Raw genomic sequence first — 14228 nt, 5'->3', positions numbered from 1 at the left:
GTTCTTATCCAAAACAAATTTCTTGTTTGAATTCTGATGCAACACAAGATGAGGGTTTTAGGGTTTGTTTAATGGTTTGGGTTTCTTTCACCTGTGGCTATGTAGTTGCATCTGTCTTTCATCCAGTGTCTTCAAGTAGAAATTACTGTAAATGCTCCTCTACAAAAGTGTTTGCAGGCTATAATTTTAATATATCTAGTTCTGGTTTGGCATTGATGCTTGTTGAGTTTGTTGGCATCTGGTGATCGTTTTTATGTCTTGCTGAAGATGGTGTCAGAAAAATATTGACTTCCCATCTCCATTCAGTCTTTTTTCCTTAGGGCTATTAGTTCCTATTACATATGTAATATGTAATTGACTAAATATTGTTTCTCCATGAAATGGTTTCAAAAGTTAAACTGTGCATCCTGTAGGCTGAATTTTCATATAGTCTTTTGTGTGTAGGAATTTGTTTTTGTTTTGTTCCTTTTCTTTAGTGTCATAGTCCATTCATATATTAAGCTGATTTAATCAACAGCTCAGCTATGGGCTTCTCTTCCTTCACTGACTCTTGATGTAATAAACAATTCACATCATTTATTGCTGTGTTCTTTTCTGATGAAATAATCAGCAGTTTTAAAAATCTACCTGTAAGGACAAACAGCAATCTTCTTGTTGGCTCTTTCTTATTAAAAAGCTTAATCATGGTGTAGCAAAGTTCAGCACCAGATGAAATAGGAGAGATAGGTGATGCTGTTTTAGAACAAAAAGGGTTTGATTCACCCTTTCAGGTCTGTGTATTTAAGGGCACAAAGATGCACTCATTCACTAGTCTGTCCAGAATCCATGTGTGTATACCCAGCTGGGTCTGGTCAGGATAGCTTGAAATGATGGAGAGGATGTGGAGCACCAGCCGTGACCTTCTCTACAACTTCTCTAGCATCCTTCTTATGCTGGTGTCCATTAAGTCAGTGTTGGATGCATCTTTGACACTTGCTAGAACCTGACAGTGAAGTGGAAATATCCTCTCCGTATGTCTCTCCATGTGGTTGCACCTCTTGAAAACGTTAGATCTTCTTGCTGTCCTGTGTTCTCCTTATGTAAACCTGCTCTTTATCATTCTGATTTCATCTCAGCAGCTCAACTGTTTTGGTTTGTAAATCATTTTAGGTTGTCTGATTCTACTGATTGCGTATCCCCCGAAGCTGCATGAAGTGCTGAGAACTAAATGCATTACCAATCTGCGTGGCATGAGCATTTTTATGTTCCCTCTGCTGTGCTTTCTGGTGCTTCCCCGTCCATACGTGTCCTTCCTTTTCTCTGCCACTCATAATGTCTGATAGACATTCAAGGAGAGTTCTTATGCTGAAGTCTGTATTACCTTGCTATTGAAGCAAGCATGTCCCAGTCTGATACCATGTCATGCCTCTACAGTTTTGCATCATCATCATCATTTCATGCACATAAATGCTGGTTTTGGCTGGGGCAGAGCTGGTATGGGGCTACACAGCATTACAGCAAGCAGCAAAAGCAGAAAGCAGCTACTAAGGAGCACTAGACTAATGCACAATCAGGCAAGTGAGCCCCCTGACAATCACAGGAGCCTGCTGATTATTTGCTGAACAGAAATAACAGCTATAAATTCAATCTAGCACATTTCAATCAAATCTGTCATTATCTCAAACTCTTTGAGCTCCGTGTATGATGCCAAAAAGACTGTTGTGGTTGAACCTCAGCTGGCAACCAAGCCCCCTGCAGCTGTTCACTCTCTCCCTAACCAGTGGGATGGGGGAGAGAATCAAAAGAGTAAAAGTGAGAAAACTTGTGGGTTGAGATAAAGACAGTTTAATAGGCAAAGCAAGAGCACACACAAGCGAAGTAACACAAAGAATTAATTCACTGCTTGCCATGGGCAGGCATGAGATCATCAGGCAGCTCCAGGAGAGCAAGGCTCCATCACTTTTAACAGTTATTTGGGAAGACAAACACCATCATTCCCAGTGTCCCCACCTTCCTTCTTCCCTCAGCCTTACATGGTGAGTGTGACCCCATATGGTGTGGGATATCCCTCTGGTTGGATCCCCCAGCTGCTCCAGCTATGTCCCATCCCAAGTTTCTGTGCACCCCACTTGCTGATGAGGTGAGGAACAGAAAAGGCTTTGATGTTGTTGCAAGAACTGCACAGCCGTAGAAGAACCATCTCTATATTGTTGACAGTGTTTCCAGCACTGCGTAGACCTGTTTCCATCCAAAGCATAGACTTGTGCCAGCTACTGTGAAAATTCTGTGCCCCAGCCAGAGCTAGCACAATGGGCAAATGAAGGTAGTCTAGCAGCAGGCAGCCAAAGCTCATGTTTAGATTAATAAAGCTCTTTCAAGGCACGCATATTCCAATGATTAATGTATCATCTGCAGAAGTAACATCTATCTGATGCAAGATGTGAGAGGGAAGCAAGAAGCACAGACATTGCTTTTCTCATGATGTAAATATGCAAATCCCTTCAAGTGGTAGGTTCTTTAGCAATTGTACTAATAGTCCCTGAAGTCCAGTTGCACCTTTGAAAAGGATTTTAGGAAATAGAGGAGTTGAAAGTAAATGGCACCTACTGGTTCTGTGATCTTAGCTCCTATTTTGGGCAGTATCTAATATTGTTTGACAATATATCAGCTGATACCATCAAAGATCAGCAAACTAAAAATAGTTTTTCCCTTCTGCACAGCTATCTCAAACCTTGTTTTAGAATAACACTATCTCATTGGTCAGTCTGCACTCAGTTGCCTTTTTTGCCTTTTAACTTAAATAGGCCAGTTCTTTCTTCTGTTCATTCCTCAGCCAGACAAAAGGAATGCATAAAATTTTCAGATTTCATTTTCATTCATTAACTAAGTCAAGCTCCCTCATTTTTATCCTTTAAAAAAAACCTCATTAAAAAACTCAGTTTCATTTTAAAACGCAAAATGTATATTATCTCTTTGTAAGGGGCATTTATGAATAAGGTAGAATTTTATTCCTTTGTTTTCAACAGTATGTTTATTTGTTTGAAAGGAAGTGTTTTTTTCTGTTTCTAATCACTTGCACACCATCACTGCACATTACTGGATATGAATCTCTGTAGGCATTTATTGATATTTACATTTACTGAAACCTACATACATTTCAGTATGTTGCTTTTTATTTAAACTAGCAATATTGGAGAACAAGTCTATATGGAAAAAGCCTATGAGAAAATAGGGATCCTTAAGGTGAGACATTCAAAGCACTTAGACTTGGAACATATTTCTCTCCAATGCCTGTGCTGGAAACAGAGCCTCCCACTTGATTACCTTACAGTAGATTTATGGAAATCGTTCTGAAAGAAACAGTAACAGGTTTGGCAAGGTTTCAAACCAGCTGCTGGCTTTTTTTCAGATTTGCACCATTCATTGCAGTTTATTTCCTAAGACTGACTTTTTCTTTTCTATGTAGTTTTTCAAAACGTGAGGAGCACCTTTGAGCAAGGAGCTCTCATGTGTTTGCATGGCAGTTCTTTGCAACACGGTGTTTGCTTTATGAAGTTTGTAGACAGCCTCGTTGGACAATGGTTTCACTCAGCAGCACTTTTAGTATGGACAAACATTGACCTTGGCCATTTACCAGGTTATTGTTAGTACTTGGCCACTTAAAAGTCATATTGTTTTAAGCTTCTGCAAAGTGAATTGAATACCAGGTCTTTCCACCTTTACCTAATCTTCTCATGTTGTCCTCTCACTGCTTTAATTGTTTCCTGTGGCTTTAGTGGATACACCCTTTCCCAGTATCCTTACCAGCCCTTCCGCTCCTTTTTCATAGTTGAGCTCCTCAGGATGTATAAATGTGAGGAAATACATGTGACAAAATGTGTTTACACAGATTTTCCAAACACAACCCTTTCTAGTCAAAAGGATGAAGTACAGACTGTTACAGATAGTGAAAAGAAATCTTAAAAGCACTTGTCTTCTTCCCTTTAAAGTCCCATTGCCCCATCTGTTTTCAGACAGGTGAGATCTTCCCTGTAACACTCAACCCCAGTGCAAACATCTCTCCCCTAATTTTGGTGCTTGAAGTGGTCAAAGGAAGCAGATATTTGCTTTAGAACCCTACCAGAGAGCTGGTTTGCTTTCTCGTCTACCCGTCCCATCATCAGGTCACTTTTAAGTGACTTCATTGCTGCAACAATTTTCTCTGTGACCATGAAGGTATATTTGATAGGACCTAGCTTAGTGTTTAAAGGACAGTGTCTGTCACTAGGTGTGCTATAACCCTATATCTGCTGCAGCTTTTAAAATTTAACTTCAGCTTAGGACAGCAAGGCAAAACAGCACATTCAGAAGTGAATTGTCAGTTTGGAAAAGGTATATAAAAAGAATACAGAACTTCACTACCCAGGACGAGGATGTTTTTATTTTTTCTTTAAATATGACCCTTTCTGTTTGCCAAGACAGATTTCTGATATATGGGATAGGTGTCTGGGTTTGGAAAAACTCTACCAGGAGCGTGAGGTGGAAATTCTGCTTTCTTTTGTAGGGAAAGCTAGAGAATCACTGAGGCTGCAGGCATAGGTGAGGAACAAAATGTGCCAGCAGACAGTGAAAAAATGATCAAATGGGACTGAAGCGAGAGGATTGAAAGTACTGAATTGAGGAGAAATTGGATGTAAAGGTTGAGTGGTAAAGGTCTGATATATACCAAAGCAATATTTGTGGCTCTTGAGTGAAGAGGCTGCAGGACTTGGAGTGTTTGGAGAAGAGTAGGAAGTAGCTTTGATGCAGGAGGTGGCAATAGCATTATAAGAAAAGGAAGGGCTGTGGCCAGGAAGAAGTGTCTGAAAGACAGCATTGAGCAGGTAGAAGGGTTTGCAAAACTTCAGCTGTGTGACAGGAGAGTTGTCCACTGCATAGTGACAGTAAGGACCCAGCTCTCGTACGCCCAGATCCCTAGTTTAAATGAGATTTAGGACATTAAGTCACTACAAATAGGGACACACTACGTAATGCTTGTATTTATTGTAGTCTGTCTTGCCCTGGCTGTTCATTTTACCTACCAACTTTTAGATTTTATTTCTGAACAATAAATTTTACTGAAGTCAGTAGATATTTTTAAAGAACTGACACATGTTGGTGTAAAATTACCAGTGTACAAAGTCTCTTGTGTAAGGACATGGTTACATTATCTTTGCCATTATGTGTATTAACAGAGCATTCAATCTAGTGTTTGAAAACAGTAAGAAAATTGCAGTACTTTTCAACACTGCTTGCTCCATCTGCCCTGTGTTTATTCCTACATCTGCACATGGAATAGTGTGAGTAGTAATGCCCATTTGAAGAAAAAAAAAAGAAAAAAAAGAAATTGTAGGTAGTGTGAACAAAACTTGAGATGGTATGATATTGATGTTTTATTGGCATCCATTACCATTCACATACATTACGCTTTAGTCGGTTTAATGTTATCAAGAAGTGCAGCAACCTTAATAAAACTTAAGCCAAACTGTGGTATAATGCACAGGTGTGAATATATTTATTGATTGAGAATGTATGTCATTGTTGTAGGAGCCTTTATTCCCTTTGTTTGAAATATTCCACATTTATTTAAGGAGTCCTCTCTAACTGGTGTTTGTCTGGCGTAAAACTGCAGAAGCAAAAATACTTTCAAGTGCAAATCTATTTTTTATGCATGGATGTAAAATTTATACATAATGCATTTTTTAACTTAAATTGATTTGCTGCTCTATTAAAAATATATTAAGCTCTTTGTCAGCAGTAGAAACTGCTCGCTTGATGTAAAACATCATTCTTATCATAGAAGAGAATTCAGGTTGAAATTTGGATTTCTGTATCAGAATTTTCTCCTCTTGATTAGGCAAGTAAGGATTGTAAAACATGCCACCTAGACCAGTATTGTATTATACAATATTTGGAAGTTGACAGTCACTGTCTCTACCATCAAAGTTGTTCACAAGTTTAATTACTTCAGTAATTAAAATTACTTCTTGCCAGCCATCGAATATTTACAGTTTCTTTCTTTTGTTTTTGTTTTTTTAATTTGGTGTCATTACCCTTCACTTCTTTTCATTTTGTTGTATACTTTGAACTTGACTGACATTCTTTAGGGTCAGAAAATGCATTTTTCATCTTCATAAGTTTAAATCTCTTTTGGATTCAGGTCCCTTATGGGATCTGGCCGATACATAAGATATTTTGTTTCTGGCCGATGGATATGAAATCACTGCCAGTTGGGTTATACTTCTGAGATATGTTTCTCTTTCAATATGAACTCTGTGAGAACTTGTGTGAAAGACTTCAAGAACATTTATTTGGAACACAATGGTGTAATAATATGCATAGTATAGCTTTTGTAGTTTCTCTTCATCAACTGGACCTTCTTCTCTTGTTGAATGCACTTTATCAGCTGGAGAAATCTCCAAATTTTTGATAACAAATTCCTGATGGCTTCTAAATATCCCTGTTCTTTATATGTTGTATTCTTTCGAAGCCCCTTCATGTGGGGGCTGTTTGAATATATACTGATTCATATTTAGTTTCTCTTCTGGTATGTTTTTAATGGTTTTTTCTTCTTAGTGCATTTATCTTTAGGATCATTTTCACATTTTTTTTATACATCCACCTACCTTTTCACTGAATCACAAAACACCTCTTTAAACTGGACTGGAGCTTATCCCATTGTTTTTCTTCTATATTTTGCCTTGGTTAGTTGAATAGTCATTGGGAGGAAAAAAAAAAATAAAAGCCATTTTGGGGTATATTGTGGAATTTTGCTGAGGGAAGTGAACCAAAGTAGGAGCATCACATGTGCAGTTTTGCTCTAGATTTCCAAAACTGATCATTCCTTTCTCAGCATGATGTCCTGCACTTTGAGACAGAACAGTAACTGGAAGGAAGTAATGGCAGGTAAAACTGAAAAAACAAGTGAGCTCTTATTTTCTCATAGGACGTACAAACTCGTGGGTATCACTGTTTCACATCCAAAAACTTCTTTAGAAAGGAACACCTTCATAAATATTTATTAACAGCATGTAGAGTCACATGGACAATTATGATGCAAGCAAGTTACATGATTTGGGATTCAGTAGAGGATATTCACTCCAGGGCACTGCACGTTCCCTAAGGCAGCTAGGTTGGGCACAAGGGAGCTTACAGCTAAGTGCAGTGAGAAGCCATGACTAGAAACTGATAGGGACTATTTTTGTGGAAGGAAACAGAAAATGCTTGTCAGCACAGTTGTCAGGGATATGTGGTATAACATACCTGCCAAAACATCTCATTGCAGACTCAATGATGTTCCTTCCACAAGTAATATTAACAGTTTTCTTTATTCACCATTCATTTTTGATCTCTGCAGTAGTAATCAAGTGGAAGAACAGTTATGTTTTTCTTATGTGTACAGCAAATAATCTGAACTTGATTTGGATGCTGTGTAGTATAATCTCTTACTTTTGATTATCGTAATTCCGACATAGCGCGCCCAGGTCATCAGAAGGGTACTTGACACATTTTTAAGCTAATACTTTAAAAACTTTCTATTGCAAGTTTTGCATGTATTCAATTCAGAATTAAGTTAATCACATCAAGAAGTTGTTGTCATAATGAACCATTCATGTGTTGCCCAGGATTTTGGAAAAAGTCTGACAGAAGTTTGGCTTTTTTGGTGAATGTGGATGGGAAAACATTTTTCTGAAAGACTTGGATCCTGCAAAATTCCAGTTTCTTTGTTGGTGTGTAAGCAGGGAAACTTTAGAGTAGCACAGATAGAGTATATTATCAGAAAGGGGAAGGAGTCTAAGATGGATAGTGTTGAATAAATCCAGCAAAGGCAGAGTCTCAGATGAGGTAATTGCTCAGAGCTGTTCTTCCTTTATAACAAGTATAACTGACAGATTATATACATTAGTTACGTATTAGGTCAGTTTAGGTCTTCAAAATTCTTTTTTCTGGAGTAAAATCAAGAATAAAGATAGCAGGTTCATTTCCCATGTGCTCTATTAAGTAGAAAGTTGTGGAATAACACTGAAACCATATTCAAGACTTCTGCTTAGAAAACATTTTCTGTTCTCTCATCTTCTAACAAATCCATTAACCATATTTGAGCATTCCTCTCTGCTCACTGTTTGGTTCTGGTTTCCTTGCTTCCTAAGTTTTCTTCAGCTGGCTTCCTATTTCATTCTACTCCAAATGTAACTCCACCTTGTTCTTCAGATACCAAGATAGGGATAGCTGTAGTTAATGTTTACCTATTAACTCCTGTTGTTATTCCATTCTGAATAAGAAAGGGATGTAAATATAACTCATTTATAAACTGTCAATGCATTATACCCTCCTAGTTTCCTGGAATGTTCCCTACGCTGCACCCTTCTTCCTTCATTACATTAAATATCTTCATTCATCATCTTCAGATTGTTCCAAAACCCTCAGGTTTTTCAGGTAACATTTTGCTCATAACTACTTGGTGTAGCTCCTACCTCATCTCTAAATCCACTTATTTAGCTTGTGTTGTTGTATAGATACTTTTGATTTAGATAATTTACACACATTTTTCATCATAATCTTTTCTATTTACCAATGTTCATCTGTGATGGGGTTCTTGTGTTAGCTGAAAAACAAGGAGTGTATAATCCATGCCATTTTCTGAGTTACATCTTCTAGATCATCCTACAGTTGACCAGAGAAAGATAAAGATATACCTGAATTCCTTTCTGTGGTATTTTTCATGAAAAAGATACGGGTTTTTATTCCTGCTGTCCCTTTCCTTCTTAGTGATACCCTATTTAATTCCAAGGACATGTGTAGTATAGTTTGTGTAATACTCATGTAATTCTGATTCATCCATTGAGAAGTGTTCGAGTTGCACTCTGCAATGTTCCTGTAGAAAACATGATGTCATGTATATTAACCATGCCATGGATGTAAAGCAAGACTTAAAAAACTTAGACTATCTCCTTGTAATTTATATATGTAAGCATTTAGAACTTAATTGCTCACAATGTACACATTGTGTATGTATTTCTATGTATCTTTTGAAGAAAGAAAGAAAGACTAAATAATATTAGTTATATGCACCTGTAATATCTCCAGTCTCATTTCTAATTTAATCCTAAACCTTCAGAACAACTTGAGCAGCCACAATTGGTGAGTAATGCAAGAAAAGCTTTTTCCCTGAGGGGCAATGTATATTGCTGTCACAACTTTTCCTCAAGTTTCTGTGTTATGTAGCACTTTTCTTAATGCCCTAGTTCCATGTCATTATGTGAGATTATAAGCATTTATTTTTTTCCTATTTCTCATTTCCAAACAAACCTAAATCTATTATTCATTTTAAAAGTTTTGAATTGATAAAATGAATTGCAGTTCTACTACAATGTCTTATTATTTGGGATGGTAGTGCCTAACCAGGATGTTGGGGAAAGCATTTTTGCTTTAACTCATGATGTTTTTTGTTCAGATAAGGATCTTTTTCCAAATTGAGGTGCACTTTTTTTTCTCAATCAGGAAACACATAGCTAATACATAGTAACTCAGTTACTACAGCATATATTTTAATTGAATGTGTCTTCTAAAGGAGACATAGTTTATTTGAGAATGATGGTTTCTTCTTGGTCTGTATATTAGAATTGATTGGAGATTTTCTTGGAGTCCCATGGTAACAGGAGGGTTCAAATTGGGTGCTATTTTAATGCCATAAGACCAGGGAAGCAACATTGAACATGAAAGTTTCCAATGTATTTTGATAATGGACATCCTTTCAGAATTAACTACTTAAATTGTTAAGACATTGTTTAGTTGCACTGTTTTCCTGGGAGTCAAATACAAGTAAAAAACCGAAACACTCAGTTGACTCTTTTTTGAAGAGGAATTTTTCTGTTTCACATGGGTCAGGTAAAAACAAACAGGACCATTTAACTTGTGCCTTGCTACTGTGCTCCAGAGAGCTTAAAGCATAGCTGGATTTCCATGGCTCATTCAATCTTTGGCTTCCTTGCTGAGATTTCTTAAAGACAGTTACTGTGATTTGAAAGGGTTCACCTCAGTTGTGTGGGATTTTGTTTTACTTAAGTTAATAAAAACTTTCAGTTCAGTCTTGGCTCAGACTAGTAGATGTAGTTTTTATTGTCTTCTTCCTTTCTACTTCAAATGACACATGTTCACTATTTTGGTAAAAGGGGTATATTTATCAGATTAAGAAATTCTGAAAAGAGCTTTTGCTATAAATGAATATTTAATTTTATATGCTTCTAAAAATATGAAGCCTTTTGAGCAGCTACCTCATTTGTTTCTTCCATTCTCTGCATCATCTAGGAAAAATCATGTAAAGGAAATGTAATCAGATAGGAGATGTTGGAGGTCATATACACAGTGTATTTAAGTATTTTAAATAAAAATCTTATGTTGGTCTGGCATTAAAATTTTCTGGTTGGGCAGCATAATTTTTAACTGGGAATCTTGATAGCAGTGGCTAAAATCTCTAGGCCTGGGTCAGTAGGAAGCTGTATTGCATTCTGTCAGGTATCAGTCTTGATACTTGCAGGCTCCCAGTTATAGCATACTCTGCTCATATGATTTGTAGAAGGTATAGGAGGGCTTTTTCTTCAGTTAGAGTTTTAGAATTTCATTATTCTTAATATCCAAATCAGATAAGTAACATGTATTCTTTCAAAAATGCTAGTGAATTCAGCATGTAACATATGTGCCAGATTGGTAATGTACTGAGAAAGAAGTGATCAACAAAGCAAGTTTAAAATGCCATGATAAAGTGTCATTTACTCCAGAAATTAGAGTCTGTGTCTTTGTCCTCTAGAGGTGTCTCAGAGAGTCAAATTGATGTCTTGCATGTACTGCTAACTGATTGTGTGGAAATTTTTTTAAGTTCACTTTTTCTTTATTCTTCTGTCTTTTTTACCCATCTTCCCCCATTGTAGCAAATTAGACGGCCGGATGAAAGCAAAGGAGTTGCTAGTAGAGTTGGATCCCTCAAAGTAAATATGTTTCTAACATTTATTTTGCAAGTTTTCTTCTATAGCCTACACTTTTCCTTTTGAAGGGGGAGGTGTGGGGAGGGAGGGAAGGGGCTTTTCCATTTCTCACCATCACATCATTTTTATTTCAGTATTCCTATTGCTGTTGGGTCACATTTTGTTTGTTTCTGTGCTACACATAGAACAACCTATTGAAGGCAGGCTGCCAGTTAGGTAGCTCTGGATGTCACTAGAAGAGATAGTAATAACCTTTTTAAAGTGCCTGTAATTTGGTGATCATGATTAAACCACTTCTCTGATCTGCCTGTTACATGGAGAAGTGATTTACTCATCTTCCAACTACTGCTTCCCATCTTGAAACATAATTAAACTTTTATGGTGTTCTCACTTTATGCATTTAATTCTGCAAAAGACCATTACAAGAGAGTTTAATATTTCATATATATATATATATGTAGCCTTTAAATTAGAAAAAAAAAATCAAAGTAGATAAAGATCAAATGAAAGATATTCAGGAGACTAATAAGAATGGAGCCACTGTTTTGCTGATAGTTAGTATCTTCTGCCTTTTCATGTTTGTATAAACATAGACAAATGTTTAGATTGCTTAGCAGAACAGGCAGATATCTAAACCAGTACCCACCATATACACAGTGTTACACTCTGATAAATGTTTTTGAACCAAGATGCTGATCATATGCAGTCCAAACCATTTTGATCTCAAGAGTTGCCTCTATTTCAGCTGTCCAATTTTTTACTTCTTTTCCTACTTCATTTTCTTTTAGCACCTTCTCAACCTCTAATTATTTCTTTTTTTCTTCTGCATTCTCCTTGCTTTTCCTGTCTTATTGGTTTATGATCTTTTGTTTTGGTTTTGTATGTAAGTGTATTGCATTTGTTCCAGGACAAGCCATCCTCTCTGTTCTCTAACACTGTTCTACAGCTGCTCTTTGTGAAAATGTAATTTCACTGAGCACAAAGAAAGGGAGGGAAAGGATTAATTATACACCTCTTTCCGGTAATGCCTCCATTTAAATTGATCTTAGCATAGAAAAAGAAGCCAGTTGCTACTTGTTTATATAAGTTGTAGCTAGAGGCATCTGTAGCATTCCTCACTGTCTGTGAGGCTTTATCTTTTCATCTTGTATTTTGGGAAGATGTTTTAATTAGAGTGTAGATGAGAAGAGCAGTGTACATGAGTGAAGGCTCTGTTTCTGTGGGAGACATTGAGGACCACTGAATTCACATGGATAAAAAATACAAAACAGCCACAGTTTCTGTGCTGTTTTGGAAAACTCTGTTCATGATTGCAATGACCCGTGCATTTTAAGGCATGGGTCATCACATGCAAATCTAGATGCATAATGCATGCACATATGAAGAAGATGTAGCTTATTTAGATGGTGGGTTTCACCTGTTATTATGAAGACCCATTGATAGCTCATCTTGGATTAATATTTCTTTATCTGATTTAATTCCATGACCTAAAATATATATGTAGACAGAAAATCTTCCTTATATAAAATGGGAAATCCTAACTGAGGTTCCCAATCGTGAAAATTTACCTCTAAAAATTCTTTTTATGAAAATAAATTCTAGAACACAGCCTTACTAATAAATAAGCTAATAACTAAATAAACAATGTAGCCGAGATTCAGTAGCTTTAGAATTATAGTTCCCTTGATTATTTTTTTTCTGTAGTGAAAAAGAGCCATGTTAAGCAAAGATATCTTGCTTCTAGATTCCATGTTTACTGAGACTTGTATGCCTCTGTTGTTCAAAGCACTTTGATGTCTTGAAATGTTTTGGCAGAGGCAGTGAGAAACGCATTATGCTATGGTTTATTAAAAACAAAATAAAACAAAACACAAAAACAAAGAGCAAAAGAAAAATGAAGGAGAAAAAACTGTGACAAGAGAACAGGTTGCTTTTTCAATTCAGTTTCTGATGTTTACATGTAGCTCCATCGAAAGCTGGAGGAGCTCAGACATCACCCAGAAGGCAATGTCAAAGGATGCTCTCTCCGAGTAAATGTACGATTTCACTCGCTGGTCTGATTTTTTTAAAAAACTTCAGCTGGCTGGTAACACCAACTCTGATTGGTTTGTCCTCTCATCCCCATCTTTTTCCTTTCTTTCTCTATTTCTGCCTTTGTGTTTTCTTTCTTTTCTAGCTGGGGTTTCATTTTAATGTATGTGAGAAACCTGACCTGATTGACAGAGTTTGTTGTAAAGAACATCCTACTGCATTTTAATGAATGCTAATCAAACTGCTTGACTTTACAGAAACTAAAAAAAAAATCCCTTTCCAAAACTGAAGTTGCATATCTGAAAGTTTCCTGAATATTAAACTTAGAAATGCATAAAACAGATACCCTTAATTTCAAAAATAAAAATACCTTCTGCCAGTGATTGGTAGCCTTACCTAAACCAAAAACTATGGCTGATAAAAGGCAACCCAAAAGCATATAGGTTCACATGTACCTCTGTCTTTGCCGTCAACCTTTTCAAGTCCCTGTTTTATCTCACAAAATAGGTCAATATTTGGTTGAATGACAGCTATGCCAATTTTGTTGCTTGTTTTTTTAGCAGACTAATGCAAAAAATACAGCAGCATATTTCTTCTCTGTCACATTTGTTCTTTAATGAAAGAAAGTTGTGGAAAAAGAATTAGGATCCAATATATCAGTCATGGCACCCTATAAAGTCACCCAATTTTTACAGAATTATTTAATAAAGCAAGTCAAATCCAACACAACAAAACAGACAGCAGTACCTCTTGTTTAGTAGTACACCTCATAAACTAAGAACAGCTTTTCAGAAATTCTATATAGAAGTGTTTTTAATCCACAGTATTTTGCATATAATGAAAATTAGGAAAAGTTTGTAGCAGAGTAAATGTGAAAATTAGTAACACTTTATCCCTTTGCACATCCATCCAGTGAAGGGTCTCTCAATAATTTCTTTAGATTCATATCCTCTTTGTCTTCCATACATATGATTGTTGTCATTCTCAGAACTGTCATTCTAATGTACAATTCACTAAGGTTATACAGTGCAAGATAATTTTTGTAATGAAAATGATTTGATAATTTTTTCCCCTTTTGGGCACTTTTGCATATACAGCTTTGTATCTGACATACAGTTGATTACTGCTTATTGTCAAGTAGAATTTCTTGAGTTTATAATATTCTGCAGGTCAAATACAAGGAAATCGAGCTGCTAATATTTTGCAGTATTCTGTAAA

General features: G+C 36.4%; 1 protein-coding gene across 28 annotated transcripts in view; it reads left to right on the top strand.

Annotated features, from left to right (window-relative positions):
* Window positions 1–14228, top strand: part of GPHN (gephyrin) — a 264585-nt gene that overhangs the window by 177357 nt on the left and 73000 nt on the right. For 14 of the 28 annotated variants that reach the window (XM_033515109.1, XM_015630244.2, XM_033515123.1 and 11 more), the window contains one exon: window positions 10926–10982. The exons of the other annotated variants lie outside the window; for them this stretch is intronic. In XM_033515109.1, coding sequence (XP_033371000.1) covers window positions 10926–10982 — 57 coding nt within the window. The remainder of the gene's footprint in view (window positions 1–10925; window positions 10983–14228) is intronic. 28 annotated transcript variants of the gene reach the window in all.

The sequence above is a fragment of the Parus major genome, chromosome 5, assembly GCF_001522545.3.
Source record: "Parus major isolate Abel chromosome 5, Parus_major1.1, whole genome shotgun sequence".
NCBI lineage: Eukaryota > Metazoa > Chordata > Aves > Passeriformes > Paridae > Parus > Parus major.
Note: the sequence above shows the minus strand (reverse complement) of the source record. Positions and strands in the feature narration are given on the sequence as shown.